The sequence below is a fragment of the Phlebotomus papatasi genome, chromosome 3 (genome assembly GCF_024763615.1).
Source record: "Phlebotomus papatasi isolate M1 chromosome 3, Ppap_2.1, whole genome shotgun sequence".
Classification (NCBI taxonomy): domain Eukaryota; kingdom Metazoa; phylum Arthropoda; class Insecta; order Diptera; family Psychodidae; genus Phlebotomus; species Phlebotomus papatasi.
In genome coordinates this window covers 31091602-31109743 of record NC_077224.1, presented here as the reverse complement: position 1 = coordinate 31109743, position 18142 = coordinate 31091602, and the positions used below count along the sequence as shown (strand labels likewise).

Here is an 18142-nt window from a genome sequence, read left to right as displayed (position 1 = left end):
AGAAAATTCAAATTGTATAATGCTGAATACGAAAAGAAAATCTTGGACAAAATCTGATGGTTTTCCACAAAAACAATATATAGATCATGCCTCAAATAAGATGTATTTGAAAAAGACTTCAGCAGACTTGGCAGTAAGATTGGAAAAATGGTCAGTAAAATTAAGTTTTTTTAAATACAAAAAATTGATTTTTCAGAGAAAATGCGTTATTTACACTAATCAAGTACAGTTATATTCTCTTAACCCTCTAACGGTGTTTTCTTTAATATCCAAAAAAAGTAGTTAAATAATTTTGTCTAGGGTAATTAATGGTCCACTGAACGCAAAAATACCATCCATTCTTCATTATCTCTTTCCGTTTGGGCGCCAGGTGAGAAAAGGTAAAGACCGCCTGGAGGCGATCATATCGGTTTAAGGCATAAAAAGACTGAAATTTTTTAATTGAAAAATAGTGAACAAATAGTAAAATATATGAATTTTAAACGTTTTTTATGGATGAATGTTGTATGATTATCTAAGAAATGATAATTTTTAAGAAAAAAACGTTTATAATTTTTATAATTAGACGTTAATGAAGTTCAAGGTGTTTCAATGAGACTGATTTTCACCGAATAGGTCACAGATCAGCTATGAAAACGTCACCTTCTTGTATAATTTGAAGGTCCTTTGAAATACATTGCTCATCTTCTGGTTTTATTTCACGATCTGGGGCATTAAAGGACGAATTAAAGAACTCATCATCACTGTTGAAGTCTGCTTCTTTGTCAATTTCGCTTAATTCGCAGAAATCGACCATTTTACTCATTCTGGACAGTCTTCGTGTAATCTCAATTGTTTTCCATGATTAATATATTGCAAAATAATAATATATTTTACAAAAACAACCAAAACAATTAAATAAAAAAATCGATGATTTTTGAAAATTTTACCCTTGAACGGATAAGACCGCCCACAGGCGGTATTCCTTTTTTCTTCTAAAACTCTTACTTCTAGTTTTTTCACACTTATAAATTGAAATATACAAACTAGAAGAACATATCTTTCAGGAAATAAGATTCGTACTACAGTTAGATTACTTTAAAACAATCTTTTTTGCACTTGAAAACGCAAAATGTTGCGAGCGACATTTTTTTGTTTTTTTCTCTGACCTGACACACAAAATTGAATATTGTAAGCAAACGAAAGGTCAAAATGAGTTCAGCTTCAGAAAATAAGTTAGTAAGACTATAATTGAGAACACTGTAGATATTTCAACTTCAAATAAGTAATATTATTGCAGTAAATGCGATTTATAGAATGACCGTCTGGAGGCGGTCTTACCCGTTAGAGGGTTAAATATTGGCTATTTGAAAATAATGCAGTTTCTAGTATATTTATGTCAAAATTTATTTTCCCTAAATTGGAAAATTAAAATTAGATAATTTGCATGAGAATATTTCACTTAAGTGAGGTTAATTTTTAGACGGGAGTATCAGCATAATTTTATAATTATTGGTCTCCATTTTAATAATAACACTTTTCATAAAAATATTTTATGCAATTTGTTTTTCAACACAAGATGTAAGTATGTTGTTTCTTTTTTTTACGGGCTTTTAAAGCTTTATTTTTAATTAAATTTGTGACGTCCTACATGTCTCTTGAAGATTTAAAATGTATATGAACTTCAAGTTATCATAACTCACGATTTTGGCGGTGACCTTAAATTATTTATAATAATGAAGCTTATACTCAAGAAGTCAAGTATCATACACTTTCTTGCATGATATATAAAATTTTCTGATTTGTATAGGAGACGAGAGGTGCAATTTTGAAGTACTTTTAGATGCTTCAAACTCACTATTAAATTATACATTTTTCGGAGAAATAGCAATAATTCAGTAAATTTAGTACATAAAATACGATATTAACGAAAAAATTAGCTCTGAAGAAATGTGATTGATGTATTCATTTCTCCATTTCTCATAAAAATGTGTAGCTAGTAGCGAGACTAGATCTACTAATCATGACTAAAAGAGCTTCAGAATTGCGCCCCTTGTTTTTTTCTCAGCAATATAAAGATGTTATCTTACGCCGAGTTTCAGTTTTGAAGAATAGGTCATAGTATTACCTTTCAATTCATATTAGAATATTCTGAAGAAAAACTCTGCATTTAAGATAAAATTCTTTAAAAAAAAAAATAAGATATTAAAACGTGAAAAAGACTGAAAAAGCGGAAAAATTTGTGTAGAGAGAAGAGCAAAGTAACAGGCTTTTAAAGTAGAAAGAAAACGAAAAACTACAATGATTCAGTACAAATGCAAGGAATCATCAAGTGAAATATCCTTTCACAGGGTTATTATTATATCCTCTTCTTCCAACCTCTGGCATTCATTTCAAATTTGCCCTTCCCTCCATGGAGCACAATTTCTCTCGAAAATCATGTAAAATGAAAGCAAAATTGGTGTTCTCTTCTGGTATGCGATGACTTGCTTGAGATTGATTTCATTAAATATTAAACACATTCGAGTATACATAATTATCATCTTGTGTCGTGTATATAACATATTAAATTAAAAGAAAAAATATAGACTGAGAACTAAAAAGAGTAAGACAGGAGGGTTTTATGTTTAATGATTAAACAGAAAAAAAAAACAATTCTATTAGGAAAAGTCACGTCTTTTGTCTTCATATTCGTTTGTCATATACTAAATATACATAATACCATGAAAAATCTTTTGAACGGAATTTAATTCAAAAGAATAAGAACAAAAAAATAAATAAATTGAAGCATCTCAAATTGCGATTTCTCCTTATAATATCATTTTTCATCCATCTCCAAATCGCATTGACGTTTTGTAAAATTGATCAAAAGAAAATTATATATATTGTAAATATTCAGCTCAACAAAAATGCAAAGATAAAACGCGGGCGCAACGAAAGGGATCACTAATATTAGATTTATGTGAACTTACCTGATCTATACTTGGTGATCTGGTCTGTTCATCTCTATATCCAGCCGGATCCACACGTTTTGGACTACGTGGCGCTCGTGAATATGGATCTTGTGCCCCATACAAGTCCGGACTTGCCACGTTGAGAAGACATATTTTCTGTACATAATCTACAATCACAAGTCCATACTCATTCCCATAAGCCATTCTATATAGGAATTTGCAGGAAGTAATGGAAAAGGGAAAAATATAACAATAATTAAACTGTGTACTTGTGGATCTTGTAAAAAATTCACACAATTTTTCTCTCTTTCTCTTTCTGTCTCTCGGCCAAAACGTAGCGCGAGTTTCACAACAACAAAAGTATACTACTTACAGTCCATAGTTTGAATTTATCGCCACAGCTGTAATTTGTCCTGGATGACTGCTATTTGTCCAAGGCGTGAGGCATACAAGTTGTGCTTGAAATCCTGGTGGCTTTCGCTGTGGTCCTTGTCTCACCCGCAGCATACCATCATTTTTCCGCTCCACATCCGATGATTCACCCTGCTTGGGCAGTGGTCGAGGAATAAACTCGTAGTCAGGACTACCTTCACCTTCTTCGAAATTCTCAAACGTTATAGGAATCTCCAAAACCTATATGTACGTACATAGAAATTTACAACATTCTAACTTTATACACTGCAATGGAGTTAATCCACGTAATATACTCTTTACCAGAATATCTGCTGTGCTTTCCATCTTTCTAAATTTAAATAGTATCACATGTCCACTGGCACCGGCTACACACAACCTCCTTGATTCTGCACAGAGTGTTATTAATTGAATAGCTAATGGGTCTTCATCGGATCCATCGACTGACTTTGTTCGTGGTCTTTCAAATATTTTGGCCGTTTTCAGTTTGTATAAAATCTACAAAGAAATCAAAATTAGCTACAGTCCAACGAGTTATAAATTGGAAATCTTCTACAACATTCTAACTGTGTTAATCCGATATTTTTCATAAGATAATTATTTGACTTTGTGCTTAATCCCTATTTAAAAGTAGTGATAAGCCCAGATAAGCTCATGGTAGCTGGAATGGTTCACAGACGACTTCAGAGTTCTTGCACTTTGGGGTGCTTTTGAATGCATGTGTACAAATTCGATTGTGAGTTGAATTTTGAAGATAAAGCTATTGTAAAACGACTTGAAAAATAAATTTCTAATTAAGATAGAGAAAAATCTTTTTCAAGATAGTTGTAAAAAATAAATTAATATTAAAATATTTGAACTTGATATTTTTCTCATTTATAAACAGGAAAAGTGAAAAAAAAATACTTAGCATAAATTCCTATCACAATTGAGGGGCCCATAACAAAACGGCAACGTAAAAAGCTGTACCGTAAAAAGGTTATACTGAAAAGTGTACCGTAAAAAGGAAACGAAACCATACTAAATTTCATGAGTAAAAATTTACCAAGTGGCAATGTTTTAAAAAGAAATTTCTTAGGAAAATCCTAAAATGAACAACGAACTGTTGTTCAATCGATTCAAAATGTTCTGAAAACAGTAATGGATAAATTGTGGGAAAATAAGTTCATCCACATTATTATCTCTGGTATAAAAGAAATATTGTGATGAATTTGCCACATAAATGAATAGAGGAGGTGAAATATCCATGACGTTCGCCTCCGCCCCCATCTCCAGAATGCGATCATGGGTTCGCAAATAACTTTAAAAAACCTTTAAAAAAAATCCCAAGCTATTGTAATTTAAAAAAAAGAGTGCATTTTGTTAATTTCGATGAGTATTTTTTTTTAAAGTCTTCAAAAAAGTTTTCAAAAAAGCCTTTTTATTAAAAAAAAATATTTTTGAGTAATGGCGTCTACACATTAGTAGATTTTTAAAAAAAAAATGCCTTTTTAAAAAAAATTTCCCCCATCCTTGTAGGCAGAAACGTCAGAATTTTTTAAAAAAGGAATTTTTTAAAAAAAATTCTACTAGTGTGAGACGCCATAAAAGAAAAAGCAAAATTTTCGAAGGCAATAACGTGAAATTGCGTGCCTCATAAACAACGCCGACGTTGTCAAAGTGCCAAATGGGTTGTAGTGGGAAATTCTTCAACACCTAGAATAATCTTCATTTATTGATCCTTCCGTTCAGCATTTCTTCCAATTTCTATCGAATAGTTACAAGGTACAAAAACATATAACCTTCCTAAAAGCTGTTAAAAACTACCTTTCGAATTATATTCAAGAAAAACGGTTCTTTTCCTTAAAAAATGGAATTAATATATCTTTCGAGGACAATATTATAGATCTTGTAGTGTGGTGATAAAAAAGCTTACGATGACAAAAAGACAATTTCATTGAGAAAACGTATTAAAAGCCAAAGGTTTTATGATAAGATTAATAATTATGATCACGTTTTGGAACGTTTCCCCAATTAATCATACATTACATTTTGCATGAAGTAAACACTTGTCAACAAAGTAGATCACCTTTTACCATTTATTTAATACCTTAAAAATAAAAAAAATATATTGACTTGATAAAAGATTAAAGTTCTAGCGCATTAATTGAATGTGAAGTCGTCTTCAGACTAAATGTTAAGAGCAAAATCTTTATGTTTTATGTTTTATGTTTTATGTTTTATGTTTTATGTTTTATGTTTTATGTTTTATGTTTTATGTTTTATGTTTTATGTTTTATGTTTTATGTTTTATGTTTTATGTTTTATGTTTTATGTTTTATGTTTTATGTTTTATGTTTTATGTTTTATGTTTTATGTTTTATGTTTTATGTTTTATGTTTTATGTCGCAACTACTAATTTCTGACACTACAATTGTGAAATTAAACGTTACATATCCTAAAGAATTTTACCTAATACACCCAGCGAAATTTAATTAAGAAGTTTGCATAAAATGGGTGGTGTGGGTCGTGTGTAGATCCGATCAGCCTAAAATTTTTTTGTACAATATAGGTCTGTATAACAACTTTTTCTATGGTAGTGAGCCGCGCTCACTACCATAGAAAAAGTTGTTATATAGACCTATATTGTACAAAAAAATTTTAGGCTGATCGGATCTACACACCACCCATTTTATGCAAACTTCTTAATTAAATTTCGCTGGGTGTATTAATTTACAAAATATCTAGAAAATTTCTGTCAGAATTTCCGTTTATAATTCTATGAAGTTTATCTGCACATTTTTTGCTTAATTCTTCTTATAATTCTCACATTTATTTTAATCCTTGATCTTAAAGTAAATTGTGAATGAATTAAATTGTTACGTACAATATTGTCTTTCAAAATTTTATCAATAATTAAAAGATTATAAAGAGGTAGCAAAGCGTACCACATTTGCAAAATACTCAAACTCACGAGAAACTGAGATTCTTTACAATTCTTTGCAATTCGGGGTGCTTGCAACTCGGAATGCGTGAAAATTCGATTGTGAATTGAATTTTGGGGGTAAAGAATCGCGTCGAGTAAACTGTTTCTATCGGTCGAAATGAATAAAATTGGCTCGACGCGATTCTTTACCCCCAAAATTCAACTCACAATCGAATTTTCACGCATTCCGAGTTGCAAGCGTGCGTGCGAAATGCGTGCAATTCCTTCCGAATTGCACGCATTTCGAGGTCACCTGTAAAGAATCTCAGGTACCATAAGCTTATCTGGGCTTATCACTGGTCATTTTCTATTTTAAATAGTCTGAGTGAAGAAGGCCAACAAAAGAAAGAAGTTTTTTTTTTTAAATCGGTAAATAAAAATTGGAGATAGAGTTCGGTCCATATGGATATAGTAAGGGTCGGGGTACAGTGGATTGGGGTAGAGAATGATGGGATTATCATTACAAAGATCTTGCTCTCAGATACAATATATGCCAAAATTTTATCTAAATCCCTTCATAAACACAGAAAATGTAGTCTGGGCAAGACATTTTTGGTTATAGCTCGGGTCAGGGAACATCGACTATGCTTTTTCTTCAAATTTTAGTACGTTGTAACTAAGGACGAGACCTTTCCAACGGTGGATCGCATTCCTCTCTCGATGTTCCCTGACCCGAGCTATAATCAAAAATGTCTTGATCTGACTGTATTTTTGGTGTTTATCGAGATCCTGCTAACGATGGATCCCATTTCTACACCAACCTACTGTATACGGACCCTTACTATATCTATATGGACCGGACTCTATCTCTAATGTTTATTAACCAATTGCAATGAACTTTTTTTTTTCTTCCGTTGGCCTTCTGCACTCAGACTATTAAAAATAAAAAAAAAAAACGTTTGCTCGACTCGACTCTTTACCCCCAAAAATCAATTCACAATAGAATTTTCACACATTCCCAGTTGCAAGCAGAGTTGACAAGAGTTGCACGCATTTCGAGTTCGCCTGTAAAGAATCTTAGCTACCATAAGCTTATCTGGGCTTGTCACTGATTTTCTTTCACAATTGTAAAAGGGATGACCCTATTATTGTGGATAAATAATAATAATAATAATAATAATAGTAATAATAATAATGCCCAACGCACAATAACTTTTGTTTTGTAAACATGTTTTTGGCATTTCAATGAGAGTGAGTGAGATCTAAATCTAGTCATCTCGCTCATTCTCATATGCAATTTTAAAAACATGTTTACAAACAAAAGTTATTGTGCACTGGGCATAATAATAAGGAAAAAGATTCCCCAGAAAAGCTATGCAAGCCATTGTGAGAAGGCGTCGACCTCGAGGCAGACCTAGGACAAGATGTCTGAATCAAATTCAGAATCTTGCCTTGGAACGTCTTGGGATCGAACCCGAAGATCTTCTTGAAGTGGATGTCATGGGCCCGCGACCCCAATAAGGATAAGTGTTTGAAAATGAATGAATGAATGATTAAGTTCCTGTCGTACGGCGAAAATTTTGGTGACTTGAATGCGACTTTTACATTTAAACCCTATACTTCGGGAAGGCAAACACATATGCCCTGGGAATGATAAGGAAGCCAAAAGCACAGGAGTAATGCAAGGAAAACCACTATGTTTTAATTTTTAATCAATGTAGGACATGGACGAGTTTCTCTGTACCCCTGATGGGGTAGTTGGTCGGCCAGAGTGTATTGTTATTGCGGTGGAGACTCCACTACTCAAATTCGTAAAAATATTTTAACTCTTTCGCATCCTTTGGGTGCCTCTTGGCACTCGAGAAAAATATGTATAATCTGGGAAAGACTATTTTGTTGCACTCACTGTCTAGAATTTATATGAAATACGTTTCTTCCGGCTGATTGCAGAATAAAAAGAAATGCAAATATATTGTATCAAAAGTCATGAAATTGGCTCGCTGTATGTGTCATTTTAATGTGGCAGTTAAAAATTTACCTCTGAGTTGAGGGCCTTATTTACCAATTACCAATTTAAATGGATAGATTCTGTGATATTTAAGAGAAAGTGGGCAAGTTCAGAAATTCTAATGTGGACAGAATTTAAGGAGTCCTACTGGAGCCTTGATGGAAATTCAAATTTTCGTGCAAATTCCAGTTAGAAGCATTCCAAGATTGACAGGAAATAATCTCAGTCACTATAAGCTTATCAGGGCTAATCATTGGATTGCAGTACTTGAACCCTTCAGGCTTCGTCTTCAATATTGAATTAATAATTATAATTCGCTAGGGTTGTGTGTAACACTCACTTATTCAACTTCAAAACCACAACCATTAGTGAACCATAAATTTGTACATAACCCAATATTATTTTTGGATGAAACTTTTATAGGGAGTCAAAGTGTAACATTTAGCTTAGTTTCTTTACAATTGAACCCTTTGTGGTTTTGTAAAGTTAACATTATGTTAAATTAAATATTTTAATTTGATAAAAAAATCTTAAATTTGTTTGGAAAGTAAAAGCAGAAATTCCTCATAATTTTTTTTTATATTTGCAACATATTTTTTGATAGCTTTTTGGGCAATGAACAGCCAAGGCTGTAGCAATAATTAGAAAATGATACGGTCATTCTTTATGACATCAATTGAGTCTTAAAATAAATGAGTAATTTCCAGAACATCAGCTAGAGACGTATTTTTTTTTTTGGGGTAATACTGTGCTGGGACATTTGGTCCAATTTCTCCCAAAAACATGATTCGCATCAATAGGCAATGAAAAGTTTTTACGGCTGTACTAATGACGAGATCCCTATTTTGATGGTTTTTCGAGGTTTCTTGCAGAACTTTATCATTTGATTTTTCAATCCACTTAAGATATCCTTTCCATTTACGACTCTTTGAATTTTTTACAACACACTCACACACTTACTTGTAAAGTTCCTGCACTAGCGTCCCAGAATTTAATTGAACCATCTTGATGGCCCGTAATAATTATTTCTGAGTAGCTACACGATGCCGGTGCCCACTCTCCACCCGACAGTGGCCATTCTCTATCCGAGAATCCAGTTCGCCTACATCCTGGGTTTCGGCCAACCTTCAGTTTTAAGAAGTAAACAATTTTCACAATAATACCCTGAGATTTATCACACGCTCTAACTCTCACTATTTCCTAACTTGCCCATTACTCTGAGAGAAAATTTTCAGTATTTTCTCTCATGTGGGTCAGGACAAAGGATGCTAAAAGCATGAGAGTGAGCAGAGAGTACAGAAATAAATCAATATAAACTCACCGAATAAAATGCTGGAACTAGATCCGAAGGACAATCTGATAAATAAGTGCAACATGTAACTGGTGATTCATGAAGGTCCATAGGGTAAGGCGATTCAAAACATGGAAAACCGGGAGTCAATAAATCTATTAAAACTAAATCATTTTGTAACAGCACAGCTATTGCATAAGGTTCTTGCATATCTGAAATGAGATAGTAATGATTAATTAATAGTTATGCTCACTTTCAACAATTTACAAAGGAGTAATTAGACTGACCCCAAAATGTCATGTTAACACACATTTAGGGTGTGTGGTATAATATTTTGCTAAGTTGATTCTGTTTTGTCAAAAAAATCGAAACCAAATCATAAAAAAAAAAATCATTTCCATGTTTTATTCATTGCAAATTCAATCAATTAGCCGAAAATTATCCAATAAAAAATAGTTCAATTTAAGTTCTAAACAAAGAAATTTTTTTCCGGCTAATAAATACTTCATACGTATTCGTCTTATAAAACATTTTTCAGTATTAATTTAAATTTATTTCTTATTTTCCGTAAGACAGCTTATGCTTAATTGTTTCTAAAATTGTTGAAATTATAGATTGCCTAATATGATGCATTAATATCTCGATTTAAAGTGACTCTTCAAATTATCATAAATTTTAATATAAATGTTCTTCAAGTAAACTTTGAAAATATATGTATAATTTTTGAAGTTGGACAGTTTCTATTTTTATTCAATTAATCCATTAAAACTAAGTAATATATTACACATACAATAAAACTTTTCAATTTACTCTTTAAAACATAGTTTTTACCAATTCTAATGCGAAAATTGTCGCTTACATCATACAATATCGTATAAACATGTTGGTAACTATTCGTAAAGAAAAGTTTTGGTATCGAAGACTTCTTACATCAATTTAACACTGAATTCACTCCTTTTAATTGAGAATATCAAAAAACCAGTACCCATAAACTCTTATGTATGGAAATAAAATAGTAATTAGCTTCACGATTTTTTTTCATTGAAATATTCAAAAAAATATTTAACTTAATTAAGTCTGATTCTTATATAATCACACCTTTTAATCTTGTGATACACAAGTTTGAGTCGTCGTATATGATACTGTGAATAATGTATAAGCAAAAGATTCTGTTGCTTTTTGATAAATCGTTCCAAGCTGATTTTTTTTGGATTTTGTTTTAAATTATAATTTGTGAAATGTCTTTTTATTTAATTTCGAACTACCTACACTTAATGATTTAATTTAAAATAATTAATGTACTTTGAAGTTTATTTTATTGAACTTTATTTTCCATTTTCAATGATAAGTGCATCAAACATTTTTAAATAAACATTATTTATTGTTTGAATTCAAAGAGGAAATAATTATATTGTTGCTGCATTGTTTCGGAGGATACAGTCAAAAATATAATAAACACGCTGTTATCACACTTGTTAATTAAAATTTCAACGCGATATCACATTTAATTTTTGCTGATATTCATTCAAATATGTCATTTTGTATTTTCAAATTTCTTATTATTTAGAATTTGATGAATTCATTGATAGGTAATGTAAATCTTACTCGTAAATATAGGTTTAAATTGACTATTTTTCATTGTTTTTTAATTGTTTTTCAAATCCAAATATTTTTTACAATAAATATTTGGATCAAAGTCAAAAAAAAGAAGGGTTCAGTTCAGCGTAGAATTATCTAGCAATTCTTTTCTTTGCCTATGAAAAACATGTTTGGATCAGACTAATGCCCAGCGCACAATAACTTTTGTTTGCAAACATGTTTTCAAAATTTTCTATAAGAGCGAGCGAGATGACTAGATCTAAATCTCACTTACCCTCATTGAAATGTGAAAAACATGTTTACAAAACAAAAATTATTGTACATTGGGCATAATGAATATTTCAATTAGGAGGGAAGGACTTAAAACACCCTGAATAAACAATATTTTGATGAATACTATTTCTTAGGAATATTATAACACATCACTGTCATTAGTTAAATCGGTTAATTCAAAGACACAAAACAACAACACTTGTGCATATTGTTGCCATCCTGTTTGTGCAACCATAATTTTCTTTTCTATTCTATAGATTGAAATTTGCACTTACTTATAAGTTCTGAGATAAGAAAACAACCTTAATTTTTGAGAGTAAAAATTTATATTTATCGTTAAAGGCGCTGGCCCACCTTTTCAATTTAGTGAAATTCAATCAATTAAAATTTTACCTCTTGCTCTGAAATCACTGAAATCAGATATAGATGACTCTTTCTGTCAAATGAAAATTGTAATTTCAATTTCATTTTCAATTTCAATTTCAATTTTCATTTGACAGAAAGAGAGAGCTATATCTGATTTCAGTTTGTTTGTTCAGTTTGAAAGAGTAAGATGTAAAATTTTAAACAATTTAATTTCACTCAAGTGAAGGGTGTGTTAGCGCCATAAAATTTAAGATCTGAGTTTAAGCATAAATAACAATTCATTATTATAAGTCCCCTTTTTTCAGAATAGAAAGGTGTAAATTGTCATTATAATCATCTTTAAAATAAAATAAAATAAAATTTTAATTAAATTTGATATTTTTCGTAACTCAGAAGCGTAACTTCATCGTGATTTTTTTTAACTCAAGGGCCTAAAAAATGTGCCTCGTTAAATAAAATATTTTTATTGTAGAATTCCAAAAGCCTTTGAAATGCCAATTTTAAGATTTAAAGATTAAAGATATTATCTCAAAATTGAAAGGTAAGTATTTAAACTATTTCAATATCATCAGAAATTCTAAATACATTGAGAAGTAAAATTAAGTCTTTGGAAACTCTTCGTCCTTGTCTATTGCTTCTAGATGTCCCCTTTCGATCCATAACAATATTTATATGATATAATATAATGCCCAGCGCACAATAACTTTTGTTTGTAAACATGTTTTCAAAGTTTTCTATAAGTGTGAGCAAGATGACTAGATCTAGATCTCATTCACTGTCATTGAAATGTCAAAAAAATATTTACAAAACAAAGGTTATTGTGTGCTGAGCATAATTCAGCAGTATTAAGTTATATGCCTATTACGGTTCTTCCTTCTCAAGAGATCATATTTTGAGAGTACTTTGAAATTCTTAATTTTCCAGAAAGAGCGTGTCTCGTTCTGACTATAATGCCCAACGCACAATAACTCCTGTTTAGTAAACATGTTTTTGACATTTCAATGAGAGTGAATGAGATCTATATCTATTCATCTCGCTCATTCTCATGGGAAATTTTCAAAACATGTTTATAAATAAAATTTATTGTACGTTGGTCATAACAGTCTTGGTGGCCAAATTGGCTGACTTTTAAAAGAAATATCGAATTCCCATTTCTTTTGGTTATTCTCTTATAAGTGGACATTCTTTTGGAGTCGTTATTAGGTGAGATTCTTAACAATCTCACCTACTATAATCCTAACAAAATTTCATGTCGTCCGATCGAGCTCAAACTTGGCCAAAATGTGTTTCAGCACTTCCTGATCACGAATATATATGTGGCTAATTTACGTTCCCGGCCGGCCGGCCGGCCGGCCGGCCGCTCTTTGGAGCTTAATAGCTCCTAAACTAAAAGAGATATCGACTTGCGGTTTTTCGGCAAAGGTTATATATCGGGTGAAAATTGCAACTTGGTGCATTGACCCCCCACCCCCCACCCCTCCTTCCGCCATTTTGAAGACCCCCCTTTTTTTGTTTTCTCAATAGCTCCGCCCCTATGGCATCGAGCGGGCTCAAATTTTAGTATGTTATAGCTGGGCCTTAGAGCTTTCCATCAATACCAAACTTAAGGTCCCCCGACCCCCCTGACCCGAGCTATAAGGGTCCAAAAAAAATTTCTTAAAATGGCCATAACTCCGGTTCTAATTGTCATAATTTAAAAAGTGAGGGCTTTTTGGAAAGCTCTCGTGAAATGCCACTTCCCCTTCTAACATCGCAAGTTCATAAAACCACCGCTAGGGGCGCTATTATTAAAAAGAAAATTTTTAAATCTTAAAAGTTAAATAACTCAAAAATTCCATTGTGCATCGGGCTGAAATTTTAGTATGTTGTGGCCCTTGATTATACCTATCAAACAAAAAAAACCTTAAGTCGATCTAAAACCCCTGACCCGAGCTATAAGGGGTCAAAGTTCGAACATTGACCGGCCTCTATCTCCGGTTCTAATTAACATAGGGGTCTAAATTTTACCTTTTTGGTTTCGTCTCGATGAGCACTTTCAGATGGAAGTTCAAAAAGTCACCACAGGTGGCGCTGTGATAGCGTCAAAATTCATCGAAATTCAAAGTCACTTTTCTAAAAAACGGCATTGTGCAAGTTAATGAAATTTTAGTATGTTATAGTCCAGTCTAGGACGTTTCCAAAATGGTGCGTATGTGCGCTGTGGTTAAAACAGAACCGGAGATATGAGGGGTCAAAGTTCACGAAATTCAAAAAATCATATCTCCGGTTCTATGTGACCGATTTTGATGAATGAGGGCTTAAACGAAAGATCTCACCAAATGCTACAACTTTCTAGAATATTTGAACTTCGTGGGACCAACACCAGGGGCGCCACAGTCGAAAAACCAATTTCAATATCACATAACCTCAATTATCTCGACTGTCGCTGAACCGATTTTGATGATTACTTCGACATAATTGTAGAGCACATTTGTCTCTACATTTCGTCCATATATCATTTTCCGCTCGGACTACGCTATCACTCCGATTTTGCCGTTTAAGTGTGAAAAAAATTGATTTTTCCCATAATAACGCTTTGAAATCACTCAGATGCCAATTTGATTGCCTCTACTCCACAAAGACACTTAAAATATGGTTTTAAATGGAAAGTCCCACAAAATACAACAATTCTTTGATATAGTTGAAGTTCATCAAATGAACACTTGGGGCGCTCTGGTCGAAAAAACGAGTTCAGAAACAAACAACCTCGATTATCTCGGCTTCTAATTAATCGATGAGATCAAGTTCTACGGCAAAATTATTAGAGTACATTCTGGTCTACATTTCACCCATATATCACTTTTGTGCCAGTTCATCCAAATCCTTGATATTTTGGTTTAAATACAAAATTTGTATAATTTCACGAATTTGATTCAAGATAACTGAATGGCGACTCACAATTTCAGCTCTAAATCGAATTTGCATGCACTCCGAGTTAGCTCACGTTAAGAATCTCACCTACATAAGCCGGTTAGGATTATCTGTCCCTTTTTAACCTTTGCTACCTCCATCCTCCCCAAAATAAAAATGTTTCTGAATGCTTTATTTCTAATAGAATTCATGAAAATTAAGTATATAATTTAATATATTTTTAATTTCTAACATGAACACATTGATACCTACACGCAATAAATAGATAAAGTATCAATCAATAGTACAAAATAACAGACTTATTTTGATCGAATATTCTTTGTTTGTTTGATCGTTTGCTGTTTCCTCTATTTCTGCTCTCTTTTACATATTTTGATAAGTTTTTTTTTCTGTTGATTCCCTGTTAATATGCTTTTCTGCTTAAAAAAAATTATAAAAACTCGCAAGTTCGTATTTATCTCGTAACTTCGTATATTTCCTACTGCATCAGAGATATTAGCGAAAAACTGGACAATAGAACGCAAAGAATTTGAACTACATCTAATATTAAAAAAAAATTAATTTGAACTTAAATCGAAAAATAATTTTAAAATCTATAAAATTTAATTTAATTCTAAAAATTTAATGTGTGTATAGTATCATCTCAAATTTTATGGGAATATTTTGTGACGGATTTTAGTGAATAGGGCGAATAATATATTGTCTGTCAGTATAATTAACTCACTTTATAGGGGAAACCGGGGCAGCAGTAAGCATGGGATACTTGTAAACCCTGCAGTATTTTAATTAAATATTAGACTTTAGAGGACGAGACTTATATGAATTCACAGATTCTATAGGAATCCTTGTCCACTGCAGACATGGTGGACATAAATCCGAGTAGTGTAGATAATATGCTTTTATCAGTATTTCGTGTTATCCAATATTTACTACTGCCCCAGTCTCCCCTAAATTCTGTATATTTTTTCTTTACTTTTGATTATTAATATGAATATACACTTACCACTAGCCCATGGACTTTCGCATATCGTTATAAAATCCACCACAGGATGTTCCATCTCCAGGACTGTGGTCGCCTTGCCTTGAAGCACTGTGATACACGGTGACTTTCCGCCCTTTTCCATCGATAGACCCCCCGAGAATATTGTGAAAGTTTCCCTACAAGTGTATTTAGACACTTTAATAGTGGCAGTTAATTGTTACGCTGTACTAAAAGTAGGTGGAATGCCAAATTATGTTAAGCCATAGTTACCCTGTCTTTGATGTTTTCAGTTCCACCTTATGTATAGGTTTGCAGGATTCTAATTTGCCTTCTTTCGTCGTTTTTGCTGCAGTCGAGGGATAGAAAGGGAGAGAAAGAGAGAGAAGGGAAAGTTTTTAATTAAAACCAAAACCATCCGTACATTCCATTGAGGTAACCAATTTGACGAAATAATTCAATCCATGTGGAATTTGCAAGTGAATTCTAGTGAATTCCTTACCATGTGGATATGAGTGGAATTGAGGCTTTGGTGTTGCTCTTAAAGGCCACGTACAGAGTGATCCATCCGTATGAGAAGACACAATATGCTTCCCTTCATGATGCCACGAAACAGATCTGAGAGGTTCAGTTGATTGCCATCGAAGTTCAGCAAATTTACCCCGCATGTCCCATAATACTATTAGTCCTGACTCATATGCAATTAGCAACTGACCATGGTGTTTTTTTTTGTTGTAACAACATAAGAGAAAACCACAAAAAGTACGAGAATTAGGAAATTAGTTAAAATTAATTGCTTGTCTCTTACTACTAAATGAATCGATTTTGGTTTCAACCCCACCTCTTTCTATCAGAATAATATCGACACTTCATTACTTTTTCACATTGTGAAAGAGAAAAGAAATGTCAAGACATTATTAATGAAGAGAAAAAGAAGTGTGAGAAATCTTCAAACTAAGTGGAAACTCACTTTATTAGCATCCAATGGATTATCGCATAACTGAACAACAGAACCAGGATGCGTTGTCCGTACACTGAAACAAATGGAGAAAATATTTTTTTTACGATATCAATTTTTTCTTCTATTTTCTTAAATGTTGAAAATTCTTATACACCCACAAATACCTCATCCCTTCTAATATCTTCTCATCGTATTTTTCAAACATTCATCTTACAGTAAAAATTTCTCAAGCATAAATCTATAAAAATCTTACCCAATGAAATACACATTTCTGAGAAATTAAATTTTATCTCTTTCCTCCATGAAATGGGTACAAAAATGGGAAAGAAACAGGAAAATGAGAAAGGAGCAACATGATACAATTTAAAAACGTGCCATTTTAATACAACACTTTGGTGAAGCAATTTAAAATGCTGCTGATAATAACTCAAACTTTTAAGTAATATAATCCCCACAGCGACAGATATTATACTAGAACAATGACAGAGTATTGCATGATATTAATAAATTGCTAATACAACAGTTAATCAGAACGAAACAAGACGTATTGAATTTATATTCAGAAAAAATACATCAAAATTCAGGATCAAAATCAATATATTAATTCAACATTAAGCGATGTAAATCAAAAATATGTATTTAATGTGTATTATCAAAATGATACAATTCCAGTTAGTTCCAGGAAGTCTTCTGAAAGAGAGAAATTCTTGTCCAGAATATAGTACAACAAGTACAGCTTAAGGAATTTTATGCAGGTGAAACGAAAGAAATTCGACATGATATATGACATAGAATGGAAGATAAAATAGCAAAGCGTCCCAGCCTTGCGGACTGCTCGAATTTACGAGAAAGAGCTGACCGAATAATGTTTTTTGTCCGAATAACGGTTTTTGGGTGCGTACTGGTTTACAACCGATTATGTTGATTTGCAATGTAAAAAAAAAAACATTCTGAAATAAAAAATTGCTTAAGCACATTTTAGAATGCAAATTCCAAGAAAGATACATCACTTACGGGTATTTTACCGATACCCGTAAGTAATAACTGGATAGAAATTTTAAGAACTCTCAAAAAAATCCAAATTTTAGCAAATCGATTGAAAAATAAGCGAAAATTCAATATCGAAACGTATCTAAACGTATACAATATCAAGACGAAATATTCATCTTGACTACCTCCAAAACATATTCGAAAATGAAAAAAAAACTAGGAGCCGTTTTCGAATTAAATAAAAAACGTGGCTTTGGATGGAAAGGAAGGCAGTGGGGGTGTTGGTAAGAAAAAAAATTATTTTCCTAGATAATAATGACCTATGGGGGGGGGGGATCGTCGAAGGCCGGAAGTCTATATCTCTTACTGTTTGGCATATACCCGTACAAGTTGAAAAAAGTAGATTATATAACTGCTTTCTCTTTGAGTTCCAGCAGTAAAATAACACTTAAAAATTTCATTTAAACTCAAGAGTTGAAGTATTCACCGAAGTCTTTTCGATTTCTCCAACCCATT

The 18142-nt window shown here is 32.4% G+C and overlaps 1 protein-coding gene across 16 annotated transcripts in view; it reads right to left on the bottom strand.

Moving 5' to 3' along the window:
- LOC129805265 (syntaxin-binding protein 5) overlaps positions 1 to 18142 on the bottom strand; it is a 146826-nt gene that overhangs the window by 27708 nt on the left and 100976 nt on the right. For all 16 annotated transcript variants that reach the window (XM_055853049.1, XM_055853052.1, XM_055853051.1 and 13 more), the window contains 9 exons: positions 16646 to 16709; positions 16178 to 16385; positions 15949 to 16024; positions 15700 to 15854; positions 9579 to 9760; positions 9218 to 9382; positions 3648 to 3842; positions 3307 to 3566; positions 2952 to 3138 (listed from right to left, as the gene is read on the bottom strand). In XM_055853049.1, coding sequence (XP_055709024.1) covers positions 2952 to 3138; positions 3307 to 3566; positions 3648 to 3842; positions 9218 to 9382; positions 9579 to 9760; positions 15700 to 15854; positions 15949 to 16024; positions 16178 to 16385; positions 16646 to 16709 — 1492 coding nt within the window. The remainder of the gene's footprint in view (positions 1 to 2951; positions 3139 to 3306; positions 3567 to 3647; positions 3843 to 9217; positions 9383 to 9578; positions 9761 to 15699; positions 15855 to 15948; positions 16025 to 16177; positions 16386 to 16645; positions 16710 to 18142) is intronic.